This window comes from Suncus etruscus, chromosome 6 (genome assembly GCF_024139225.1).
Source record: "Suncus etruscus isolate mSunEtr1 chromosome 6, mSunEtr1.pri.cur, whole genome shotgun sequence".
Classification (NCBI taxonomy): domain Eukaryota; kingdom Metazoa; phylum Chordata; class Mammalia; order Eulipotyphla; family Soricidae; genus Suncus; species Suncus etruscus.
In genome coordinates this window covers 3273906-3286223 of record NC_064853.1, presented here as the reverse complement: position 1 = coordinate 3286223, position 12318 = coordinate 3273906, and the positions used below count along the sequence as shown (strand labels likewise).

The 12318-nt window shown below is 59.6% G+C and overlaps 2 protein-coding genes across 3 annotated transcripts in view; both read right to left on the bottom strand.

Annotated features, from left to right (window-relative positions):
• Window positions 1-3577, bottom strand: part of THAP3 (THAP domain containing 3) — a 432757-nt gene extending 429180 nt beyond the window's left edge. Inside the window, exons 1-4 of one of the 2 annotated variants that reach the window (XM_049775394.1) lie at window positions 3427-3577; window positions 2145-2391; window positions 861-923; window positions 114-475 (exon numbers count right to left, since the gene is read on the bottom strand). In XM_049775394.1, coding sequence (XP_049631351.1) covers window positions 155-475; window positions 861-923; window positions 2145-2391; window positions 3427-3500 — 705 coding nt within the window. In that variant the 5' untranslated portion in view covers window positions 3501-3577 and the 3' untranslated portion in view covers window positions 114-154. Of the gene's footprint in view, window positions 1-21; window positions 476-860; window positions 924-2144; window positions 2392-3426 lie in introns of those variants that run through there. The other variant, XM_049775393.1, reaches the window with a different exon arrangement.
• Window positions 3578-7490: 3913 nt separating this feature from the next.
• PHF13 (PHD finger protein 13) lies at window positions 7491-11753 on the bottom strand. The gene is made up of 4 exons (XM_049775384.1): window positions 11703-11753; window positions 9824-9925; window positions 7963-8482; window positions 7491-7841 (listed from the first exon to the last, which is right to left on the bottom strand). The coding sequence occupies exons 1-4, from the start codon at window positions 11739-11741 to the stop codon at window positions 7615-7617; spliced, it is 888 nt and encodes a 295-aa protein (XP_049631341.1). The 5' UTR covers window positions 11742-11753; the 3' UTR covers window positions 7491-7614.
• Between the last annotated feature and the right edge of the window lie 565 nt (window positions 11754-12318).

The window sequence follows — 12318 nt, the reverse complement described above, 5'->3', positions numbered from 1 at the left end:
GGAGCCGAGGGTCAGGCCTCCATGTCCCCAATACCGCCAGGAACCCCAGGGCCTGCCTGTTCACACAAACTGGCCTCTTGGGGGACCCTCGAGGGTGGGTGGGTGGGTGAGAAGGGGAGGGCAGGTGCTCTGTTAGGTCTCAGGCCCAGCAGCCTCACTGCGGGGCGGTGATCTGCTCAGGGGTGCTTTCTGCACAACTTGGGGGTTCCCCAGGGGTCGAGGCGGGTTCGGACCCTGCCCCCATGGCTTGGCTCCGTGCATGTGCCCGGAGACGCCGGCTCAGCCTCCGCAGTACCAGCCTCTGGGCCCTCACACGCCTACGCAGCTTCTCATTCTCCTTCAGCGCCACCAAGAGTTTGTCCTTGAGGGTGTCCAGGTCCCGGAGTGCGTAGCTGTGATCGCAGGGTGGTGGTGGCGGTGGTGGTGGTGGTGGGCCGCGGCGGGGTGCAGGGGCCTCAGGGTTCATTGGCAGTACCTGAGGAAGCGGGGAGCGTAGTGAGGGAGCACTACCGGGCCCCATCCTGGGTTCAGTCCACAGCCCTTTAACCCCAAGAGGGTCGAGCACAGGCACCGGAGTGGGGGGCAGGACCCCCATCCTGGACTCTAGCTGGTGGCACTGAAGGGCTTGCAGAGTGGTCGCTTCCCAGGCTGTGCTCCGGGGACTTCCCAGGTTGTGTTCCCTTCACCGTCCTCGGGGCCGTGCTCCCAGCGGCCTCCCCAGGAAAGACCCGGGAATGCCAGACAAAAACAGGCCACCAAGGGCCCTTCACTGTTTACTGTCCTGGGGGTGAGCACTGACACCCAGCCACCAAACCCCCAGGCCAGAGAACCCAGGTGCTTCCAAAACCTCAGAAACTCACCTGCCCCTCCTCAGGGGTGGCCTTCCTGCCCTGGCTGGTTCGCTCTGCACTCTCCCTTGCCAGCTGTGAGAAAGAAAAGTGCTTGTCTGTGCCCAGAGCTGCCCCTCGGGTCCCCCCATGGAATGAGAAGTCACAGGCTGAGCTCCCCATCCTGGACCTGAGGATCCCCAATACCCCCATCTCTTGCTCTTCCTGGGGGTAAAGCATTGTTAGGAAGTGAACAGGGAACAGAGCAAGGCCACGTGGGGTTCACTGTCCCCCCCACATAATGCCAGGAGGGGCTGATGCGCTTTCAGATCCCAGCTGGTCCTGAAGCTGAGAATCACCAGAACTGGCCCCGAGTCCCCTGAGCACTTGGGAGCATCCCCCCCATAAAAAGAAGACAAAAAGCCAGAGGCTTTTGTCTGTGCTAAAGTCGGTGCTCCAAGACCAGCACATAGAATGCAGAATGCTGGACATGCTCCACTTCTGGAAGGTTCTGGTACTGCTTGGGGGCCCAGGGAGGACCTAGGCAGTAAGGGGGTTTTTACAAAGAAGATGGAGGGGGGCAAAAGGCAGCGGCCTGGTGACACGCATACCCCAGGGTGTGGGACACTCTGCTCTGGCCCTCATGGAACTGGACACTTTTCCCAATTTAGGGGACTCAACACAAACCAAACACTAGAGAGCATGCCCAGGGCTCATCTGTCCTCAAACCCGGTCTGATCCTGCCAAGCCTTTGGGCCACTCCAGCCTCCTACTGCAGCCCTTGGGGTACGGTCCCTTGGCCTCCCCTCCAATCCCTCCTAAGGGGGACAGAGCTGAAGAAACCCAGTATCTTGGCCTAGCCAACTGCTGTCCCCATACCTTCCTGCTGCGCGCGAACAGGGTGCACGGAGCCTTCACTGGGACATAGCAGGGACCCCGTAGTGTGAGACCCAGAGGCTTGGCTACACGAAGTGCTGAGATCTCAGGGACCAGCGGGTTAGGGGTAGAGTCTGCACCCCGGTGGGTCCCCCAAATACACAATTCCTAAAGCACTTTTATGAAGGGCCAGAGTGGTAGGACAGCGGGGAAGGCGCTTGCCTTGTACGCAGCTGACCCAGGTTCACAGCTGACCCAGGTTCGATTCCCAGCACCCCATAGGGTGCCCTGAGCCCCACTATAAGTGATTCTCGAGCGCAACGCCAGGAGCAACCCCTGAGCATCCCCAGAAGGGATCCATCCCTGAATGCAGAGCTAAGAGTCAGTCCGAGCACCCCAGGGGTGACCCCCAAACCCAAAGGAAAAAAAAATGGCTTTCACCTGTGACCCGACCCTCCCAGCACAGGTGACTTCCCCCGGTTCCGGGCGGCTCACCGGGGCAGGGTGCTGGAAGGCGAACTCGGTGGGCACCGCGTTGTGGGTCAGGTTCTTGCGGTTCCTGAAGGCGCTGAAGCACTCGGGCCGAAAGTGCTCAGAGCAGAGGACCGTGTGCTGCTTGGGCTGGAAGTTACCGCGGCCCATGTTGTGCACCCACTCCCGGAGCAGCTCGGGACGGCTGAGAGGGAAGCTGCAGGCAGAGTGAGGGGTCAGAAGAGCACCCCGACCCACCCACCCACCCGCACAGGCCTGCTTGAGGAACAAAAACACATGATTTCTAGAAGCTTCTCTTAGGGGACCCTGGAGGGGAAAAAGCTGCAAAAATCTTAAGACTCAGAGAGCACAGACGGTAGAGCTGGACTCAAACAGGGAGGGCCCAATAAGAGGGCCCTCTTATGACAGCCCCCAGGGGCATGTGAGGGCCCCCAGGGAAGGCAGACTGCAAAGCAAAGCTGGGGCCTACCTTACCCCAGTGCCCAAGTGCTGACCCTGCCCCGGGCCCACACCATGTCCCCCACCATAAAGGTAGCAGGGGGCAAAATTAGCACCAAGGTCCGTGCGAGGTGGGGAGGACAGACAACCAGGGGCGTGCAAAAGCACCCCACTCATTACCCCCGTCCCCCCAGGGAATCACACCCCAGGCTCGCTCTGGCTCAAGTGTGCTTTGAAGAAAGCCTTGGGCTGGAAAGGAGAAATGGGGTTCCATCCAGGACACTCCTAGGTAGGTTTGCAAACGTGGGGTGCCCGCCTGCCCCCTCTCCCAAGTCCAGGCCAGGCAGGAGCTCGCTCAGCGGGTTCGGGGACCCCTGGGAGGGGAGGCCCAAGGCAATCACACGGTTAGGCTCACTGGGGCCTGTAGGGTATAGACAGACTCTCCTAAAGGGAGAGAGTGAGAGGGCGTTTGCCTTGCACAGGGCCGACCCGGGTTCGATCCCTGGGCCCTGCTAGAAGTGATTCCCAGAGCACAGAGCCAAGAGGAGGCCCTGAGCGCCGTGGGGTGTGGCCCCCCAAAAATAAAAGTAAATAAATAAATAAAGAGATGGCGGGGTAGATCGAGCAGAGAGAGGGGCCCAAGTCGGGGCCCCGCGCCTAAGCGCGCAGCAGCGGCCAACCCGGGGCCTTGGGGCCTCCGGCACCTGCAGGAGCGGGGCGCCCCGCGCGCGGCCTCCTACGCACGCACCGCACCCGGGGACCCCGCAGCCTCCCCCGCGCCCCCGCCGCTCACCGGTGGAAGGTGAGCTGCTTCCTGCGGCTGCTGTAGCGGTTACAGCACTGCCGCGCCGCGCACGACTTGGGCATCCCGGCACGGCCCGGCCCGACCCCAGCCGGGACTCCCGGGAAGGCCCGCTTGCCCACAACAAAGATGGCGGCGGCGGGGCCTGCGCGGGGGCGTGGCCAGGAGTTGGGCGGGGCATGCGAGGTGGGTGTGTTCTTCGTGGGCGTGGCCGGCATGAGCTCCTGGCTGCCCAGGTGTGTGCTGGACCACCAAGCAACACATTGGCCCCTAAGTCGCTGCTGCTCACCTCCTTTTGGGGGGCTGGGGGGGCGTCCCCTGTAGAGTGCTGTTGTCTTGTCAAGACAGCAGAGGGAAGGCTCAAGGCCCCCTGGAAGCCAGTTTTAAGACTTAAGAGGTTGTTTTTTTTGTTTGTTTTGGGGTCACACCCGGCAGTGCTCAGGGGTTCCTCCTGGCTCTGTGCTCAGAAATTGCCCCTGGCAGGCTCGGGGGACCCTATGGGATGCCGGGATTCGAACCTTCTGCATGCGAGGCAAATGCCCTACCTCCATGCTATCTCTCCAGCCCAAGAGGTGTTGTTAAAGAGGGGTGTGTCGGTGTCGGCCCCTTAAATGTCATTGGAGATGTTACCAGCACCGACTGGCTCTACATTGAAGTTGGGCACACACAGCACATTGTCAGGAAAGCAGATTGTTGGGCATTTTGGGACCCCACGGGTACAGAGGGTAGGGGCACCCCAGAGAGATTCTTTCCAAACTGAAGTTCACTAAGTCATGAGGAGAGAGCTCCAGGGCCAAGGAATGATCTGCAGGTACAAGGTATATAGATTCCAACCCGGACAGCTTGCGCATGATTGGTTGCATAAGCACCTCTGAGAATGACTCCCAGAGCCCTTGAGTATGATCTTTCACCCCACAAAACATACCTGCACTTGCAGAACTTCAGAGAAAGCTGCTCCTCAGTAAACCCACTCACTTGGAGTTAAGCAAAAACACAAATTATTCAATGAACTTGTAAAAAAATATTTTTCCAGATTTGCTTCTGGAAATTTTTCTTCTTTCGGTTTTTGGGTCACACACGGCAGGCTCTCCAGGGTTACTCCTGACTGCGCTCAGAAATCGCTCTTGGCAGGCTCTGGGGATCATATGGGATGCCGGGATTTGAACCACCCTCTCGGGTTGGCTGAGTGCAAGGCAAACACACTCTACACCACTGCTCTCTGGTTTCTGCTTCTGGATATTTTACTGGAAAAATATACTAAGATTGGGGATGAAGTAATAGTACAATGGATAAGGCATTTTCTTTCCTTTTTTCTTTTTTTGGTTTGTTTTTGGGTCACACCCAAAGGCGCTCAGGAGTTACTCCTGGCTCTACACTCAGAAAACACTCTTAGCAGGCTAGGAACCATATAGGATGCTGGGTCTGCTGCACTGAAGGCAAATAAATGCCCTACTACTATGCTATTGCTACAGCCCAAGGAATTTTCTTTTTTGGTTTTTGGGTCACACCCAGCAGCACTGAGGCTACTCCTGGCTCTAGGCTCAGAAATCGCCCCTAGCAAGCTCGGGAGACCATATGGGACGCTGAGATTCAAACCACTGTCCTTTTGCATGCAAGGCAAAAGCCTTACCTCCATATCTCTCCGGCCCCCCTGAGGAATTTTCTTCGCACGTGCCAACTGGGGTTCAATCCCAGGCATTTCATAGGGTCCCCTGGCCAGAAATGACTTCTGAGCAAAGAGCCAGAACCCAAGAGCCATCATGTATGGCCCAACCCCCCCCCACGAAATAGTTTACGTATATATTTATATTTATATATATATATATATATATATATATATATATATATATATACACACACACACACATGTATCCACACACTTATACCAACACTAGCTATACAGCTCAGTAGTAGCTCAGTAGCAGAGCTCTGGCCTTGCACGTGTGAAGTCTTGAGTTTGATCCCCCGTACCACACAGGAGAAAAAGGTGCAGACTTGCTGGTCCAAACCTTCATGGCCTTCCGTCCCAGGGGAGGGGACAAAGAAGGGACGAGACAAGATGAGGACCTTCCTGGGCACAGACGCATATACCAAAACCACACGCAAACCTCAAAGTAGCAATATGTTTATTTACAAAATATACAGTTTCACAGAAACAGCTTCGCTTTATACACATAAACCTTAGTACACGGAACCATGTAAACGATGTTAAGGGGTCTGGCCAAAGCGAATGGGGGAGGAGGGCTACTCCGGGGGTGACTCACTGCCTGCCCCTCAACTTCCTTGGCCCCAACCAGCGGCACCAACTCACCGCATCAAGCAGCTGAATGCAGCAGGCCCCAAGCCCACGAGCTCCCCACCACCACCACTACCACCACCTTTCTCAGACACACCCATAGGGACACATGGACCAAAACCAAAAGGGAAACTGGAGGGACAGAAAGGGAACAGCTCTGGGGCGCCTTCCAGACAGCCCCGGGGCAGGGAGGGAGAACCCCCGCCGCTGCCACCCTCGGGAGCCCCACACTGGACCACACACAGCTTCTTCAACACACTCGGAAAACCGTATGGAGGTTTTAAAAAAATCAAAAGGAAAACCACTCAGAACTTTGGCTACTTGCCCATGGAGACGCTCACGAGCAAGCCATGCTGCGCGGGGCAAATCTTTGGCTAATTCCTCTGCCGCTATTCCCAGGTGTTCACTCGACCTTGGCAGAGCTGGGATGGAGAAGCAACCCCCCCCCCAAGTCCTATCCCCCCAAGTCCTCCCAGGTGGGGGGACCTCCTGATGAACCAGGCTTTGGGAACCACTTTTGCATTCCTCTACAAGGGCCAAGTTGACTAGCCAGGCCTAAAGGGTTCAAGAACAAAAGGGGACTGTGATTGGGGCCAAAGGACAGCAACACTCGAGGTGACTTGGCAATGGGGTTATCCGGCACCCCTCGCAGAGAGACTGAGGGGCCGAACCCCTCGGGCTTCCCTCCCGCGCTACAAGCAACAAGTGAAGTGTTTTTTAACAAAACACACCTCTGGATTCTATGAGAAAAACACTTCTGAGAAGAGGTCTGGGCCACTGGAGGGCCACGCCGTTTGAGGAAACCAAGAGTCCCAACTCCCTGGAGCTCCCAGAACCGCCATTGTCCTGGGTGCACCAAGGATCCCTCCACCTCTCAAAGCTAAGGCATGCCGGAAACTCAACTCGATAGCTTCAACCAGGGCCTGATGGTGTCACCCCCAGCCCAGCAGAGGCAGGATGGACTTCAAGGGAGAAGAGGGGACCCTCAAGTGCTCCTCTCACTTGCACAAAACTTTCCAGGCCCCCCAACAGGCCTCCGGAGCTGCTGGGGCGAGGGGCCCCCAGACAGAACCCAGCCAATCCTTCTGTCTGTATCGTGAAAAAAAGATAGGTTTGTTTTTGTTTACATCGTGCAAAACAGGAAACTGAGTTATGAACAACATGGGGCCCTCAAAACTATCAAAGCACCCCCACCAGCAACCCCTTTTTCCACAGAGCAGCTAGACTGTCCCTTAACAGGCGAGGAAAACTGAGGCATCTTTAGCCAGGCTCCTGCCCGGGGGGCGCTCCAAGGGCTACCCCTGAGAAGTGAGTCAGGCAAAGGGGTAAAGGAAGGGTGGGGGTGCAGGACAGAAGGTCCCCAGGGCAGGACAGCCCTGTGGCCACTGTACAGACACTTATGGCGTAAAGACAGACACGCGAAAAAAAGCTCACAGGTATGGCTGATTGTGGGCGGGCCAGGGACACCGGGCAGAACCTGTCCCTGACACAGCCGAAGCAGGAGAGATAGCGAGCACTGGGTCCCAGTGGGAGGAGCTCCCCGAAAAGCCAGAAGGCAAGACACCCCCCCATGATCAAGGACCCTCGCACAGAAGCCAGACCCCAGCCACTGGGCCACCTCCACCGCCAAAAGCAGCCGAGCTGGGGTTTTATTCAGTCTTGGGCCCAGATGGCTGCCAGGGGAGGAGAAAGGCCGGCTACCGGGAGGGAGGGGGTTAGGGGGGGCTGGCCTGGCCTGCTGCGTAGGCACCTGAATGGCAGGGTCGGCCTGCACCGCGGCTGGCTGAGAGTCTGTGCTCGCCAACAAGGGGTAAAAGGGAAAAGAGGGAGTGAGTGGGGACACCCCCGAGCAGGGGTCGCTCTCGCTCACTGTCTGTCCACAGTCAGTCCAGGAAGAGCTTCCGGGAGCCCATTCGGGACCGGTTGGAGCGGCGGATGTCGAACTTGGAGTCCCGGCACTTCTGGCAGACGAACACTTCGGGGACGTTGGACTTGCGGATCTTGGCGCAAGACAGGTGGATCCAGGTGTGACACTCGTTGCATTCGATCATGGGGCGGCCGGCGAAGGGCTTCATGCAGAAGCAGGTGACCAGGTCCCACGAGTCGTCGTCTGCAGGGAGAGGAGGAGCCCCGTCAGCGACCATCGAGGGGACACAGGCCGGCAGGAGGAATGGCCCGCCACCCCCCCCACCCGGGGACAGAGAGAGAGCAGTGGGGACCCAGGCACCCACCTGAGTCCACCATGATGTCCTCGTCGTTGCCTGTGCTGTCCTCGTCCCGGAATACCACCTGCTTCCCCTGCCGGACGATAGTCCGTTTCCCTTCCGTTTTGATCTCTTTGGCCTGGTCAGGGGAGGACACGGCGATACAGGAGCCACTGGACGGTGTGTCAGAGTCCCAGCCCGAGCAGGGATCGCCCGGGGCCTGGGGGCTGTCCTGGGGGCTCCGCGGGGGTTCCCCGTAAGGATCAGCGGCTTCCAGCTTCAGCAGGTCCCCCACGTAGCCTTCCTGCGCGACCACCTCGCTGTCTCGCCGCTTCCTCTTCTTTCTCTTCTTCAGCTTGTCCGGCTTCTTTCGCTCCAGCAGGAAATCACTCGGCTTGGGGCGCGGCAGGTGCCCAAAGCAGCGGTCTGAGACGGGCAGGGGCACGCCCGTGGGCGCCAGGTCAGAGAATCCCGTGTCCCAGCTGTCGCTGTCTACGGTCCCGGCTGTGCTGTTGGCCGGGCTGGGGCTGCTCCGCAGAGGGAGCTCCTGAAAAGAGCAAGCAGAGGTGTGGGGCCTGGGCACGCTGGCAGCGCAGGGCATTCCCCAGGGCCACCGTCACAGGACCCTCAGGTGCCCCTTCGCCAGCCCCACCATCACTAAGGCACAGCCACCCACCCCTGTCAAGGACCCTCTGCCCGGCCTACAGTCAAGAACCTAAGCCCTTGAACCCCACTGATCAGTGTGGATCCTCCCTGGGGAGTGTGGCCTTAAGCGAGTGTGAGAAACTTGGGCGAACTTCCAGACACTCTTCCAAAAAACGAGAACAAAAAAAAAAAAAAAAACACCATCAAAGCAGGGCTAGAGGAACAGCACAACGGAAAGCGCTTGCCTTGCATGCAGCTGACCCAGGTTCGGTCCCCGGCATCCCGTAAGATCACCAGAGCCTACCAGGAGTAACCCTAAGCGCAGCCAGGTGTGGCCCCAAAAACAAAACAAAAAAGACCAAAAAATAAAATGAAAAATAAGAACTCAAGGCTCCAGCAGAAATGAAGGGCTAGAGAGCAGTGGGTAAGGCACCTGTACAGTAGATGCCAGGTGTGTTCCTGAAACCGGATCTGGCTGCCCCTCATCCCACCAGAGCCACCCCAAAGTACAACCACGGACAGCCCATCAGTCAAAAATAATTAAAAAAAAAAAAAATGAGGGGCATCCATAGCTTTAGAACAGTCAAGACATTACCTTGCACAGGGCACACCCAGGTTTGATGTACAACATTTTCCTATGCCCCCCCCCCAGCATGTCAAGATTGATCCCTGAACATAATAGCACCAAGAGTAATCTTAATAGAAAAATTCCCCCCAAAAAATGCTTATGTAAATAAAATTAATTAGGGGCTGGAGTGATAGTACAGTGAGTAGGGCATATGCAGCCAACCCAGGATAGAACCCTGGCATTTCATCAGGTCCCCTGAACCTGTCAGAGCCAGAAAAACCCCTGAGCCCACAGCCAAGTGTGGCCCAAAAATCTCAAAAAAAAAAAGTATTAAAAAAATATTTATAAACTGGGAACACATGTCCAGGAAGGACCAAGAGGGGCAGCTAGACCAGGGCCAACCTGGTCCTAAAAGGGCAATAAACTGCTTCTTCAGCCCCCATCCTGCTTTGGGGCAACCCTGAAGAGTCACTGGCTTCCACACAAACACCTGTGCTGGCTCTCCAGCCCTCCTCCAATCATCCCATGACAAGCCTGACTTTCCTCTCCCGGTTCTAGAAGCCACATCATCCCCAAGGGGCCTCGCTTTCAGCTGGTGGGGGAGTCTTAAGAGGCCAGGAAGGACGACCCCTAGAGTGAGGTGGCCCTGGGCAAGTGGCTGGGGAGCTGCATTACCTCCTTGGGGTAGGGGATGTAGCCGGCATAGGCCAAGACGAAGGTGCAGAACTTGTTAAAATCCTCCACGGTCCGGCGCCTCTTGTAACTGGGCGAGTATTCCTGCCAACGGGAAAGAGAGGGGGGGGTAAAAAAAGAGACCAAGGGTGGGTTAGAAAAGGGCTCGCTCGCTTGTGCTGGGTCCCAGCTGCAAATCGCAAACTTTTCCCGGGGAAATAACACAAAACACGCGGGGCTCCGACTTTTCTGCCACCAACACAACGAGATAAAGCAGCAAAACTCTGGGTCAAGGAAAATCCTAGTTTGCAAAAAGAAAAAAAAAAAAAAAGAAAGAAATCCTAGTTTGCAAAAGACAAAGGAGGAGGCCAGGGGGTGGGAGGGGGTGGGGGTGAGCCAAGAACACTTGGAAACAAGATTCCAGATAAAAGCTGGGAACAAGGAGGAAAAAAGAGAGAGGGAGAGGAGAGAAAAAACAGCACAACTTATTTCAAAAGCTTGCAGGAGCAAAGAAAAAAAAAAAAGAAAGAATTCTTGGACCTTCCTTATCTCCGGGCTCCCCCGGGGCTTTGGGGGAGCTCCGACCACCTTTGCTACACTTTCTGCTTTTTCGAAAAACAAACTCCCCACAACAGCAAGCAGATTTTCAATTGATTTCCAAAAATGTTTGCAAGAAAATAAAATGAAAAAAGCCTTGGCCCGGCCCCTCCTCCCTCCCGGACCCAGGACGTCCCTCCCCCGCAGCCAAGGCCGCCGCTGCCACCACCACCACCACCACCAGCAGCAGGCCAGCCAGGCCCGGGCTCCTTCCTCCCGCATCCTCATCATCATCCCCCAAACCCTGCAAAAAGCAAAAGCAGCCTAGCAAGAGAGGGGATCGCTTTTGCACCTCGGGGCGCGGGGGAGCCGTGGGAGGGATCCCCGGCTGGGCTGGGGAGTTTCCTTGAGGCGCTTTTCTATCACCCCACCTCCCCCCAAAAGTGGCCCACGCCTCCGGGGCGCAGCTAGCAGGGATCCCGGCACCGGCACCCCAGCAGCGGGCCCCACCGGGTGGGGAAGGGGGGACAGCCGTGGGGGAAGGGCTGGGGGGCTCGGGCTGCGTTGTCGGTGCAGCTCGCCACTTTGTCTCCGCGCCAGGTCCTGGGGGCGCCCCTGCCTCTCCAGACCCCCAGCACTCGGGGGACCCCCGGGGGCGCGCAGGTGGGCCGGAGAGGCGCCTCGCCTCGCCTCGCCTCGCCTCGCCTCCCCAGGGATGGGAATCGGGGCCTCCTGCAACTCCGGGGCGCAACTTTTCCGCCGGCGGGGCGCGGGCTCAGCTGGGCGCGACCCGACTGGGGAAGCAAGCGGGGGGCCTGGGAGGGGAGCGGGGGTCCCCCAAGTCTCCGCCAGCTACGCCCGCAGCCGCCGAGGCAGATGGCGAGGGAAGGCGGTGCGGCCCCTCCCGCCTCCCTCCCTCCTTCCCTCCCTCCGCGGAAACCGCCGCCGCCCCTCGCTCGGCCCGGAAGGTGCGGGGCCGGCTTGCGGGGCCGGGGCCGAGAAGGGAAGGGGGAGGCGAGGCGAGGCGAGGCGAGACACTCGGGGTGCGGATCCCCAAGGACGAGGCCCCGCGCGGGGCTGGGGGGCGGGGCGCCGGGGCGGGGCGGGGATGTCGGGGTGCGGGCGCGATCGGGGGGCTGAGGATCTCGGGGTTCAGGCGGCTTGCGGGGTGGCGGGCGGAGGCGACGCGGGGCGAGGCGAGGCGGGTCGGGGCTCCCGGCGGGGGGAACGGCCGGGAGGGGGAGGGACGCGGCGGGCGGGCGGGCGAGCAGGGGGACCCCGGGGGGCCGGTGGAGATGTCGGGGTGCCGCGGGGCGGTGCGGGGCGCCCGGGCTCCCCCACTCACCTCGGGGCGGAAGGCGGCGGCGCACGGGTCCGAGTCCATGCCGGCGGCGGCTGCGGGGGGCTGCGGGGCTCCGGGCGGGCAGGCGGGCGGCGCGGCGTCCCTCACTCCCTCCCTCCGCTCCGTCCCTCTCTCCCGCGCGGGTCTTGGGGGAACCCGGGAGCAGCCGACGGGCGGCCGGGGCGGCGATGCCGAGCGGCGGGCGGCGGGGGGCGGCGGCGGCGAGCGGGAACCGAGCTCCGGGTCCGACCTGACGCCCAGCCCGGCTCGTGTCTCGGGAGGGCGGGCGGGCGGCGCCGCGGGGGCTGGCGGGAAATGTAGTCCGGGCGCGCGAGGGCGCGGCGCGCTGCATTGTGGGCTCGGTAGTTCTCTCGCCTGCTGGCTGCGGCGTGCGGGCGTGGCTTCGGCGCCGCGGAGAACTACAACTCCCAGCGGACGCCGGGGCCGCTTTCCCCTCGGGACGGCCCAGGCGGAGGCGGTGCCTCGAGGCGGCGGCGGCGGCGGCGGCGGGGGAGGTGCGGGCGGCTCGCGGAGGCCGAGTGGGGGAGGGGAGGGGCGGCCGCGGGAGTCGGGGTGCGGTTTTTTTTTTAGGGGGCCGGCCCCTTCTTCGTCCTCCTTT

Bases quoted from the DNA above. Each gene is read 5' to 3' on its own strand.
- PHF13 (XM_049775384.1), bottom strand. From the start codon at position 11,741: ATGGACTCGGACCCGTGCGCCGCCGCCTTCCGCCCCGAG. The intron at 8,483-9,823 runs GTAATGCAGCTC...TGCTCTTTTCAG, and splicing joins ACATCCCCTACCCCAAGGAG to GAGCTCCCTCTGCGGAGCAG. The intron at 7,842-7,962 runs GTGGGTGCCTGG...CTCTCCCTGCAG, and splicing joins GGACATCATGGTGGACTCAG to ACGACGACTCGTGGGACCTG.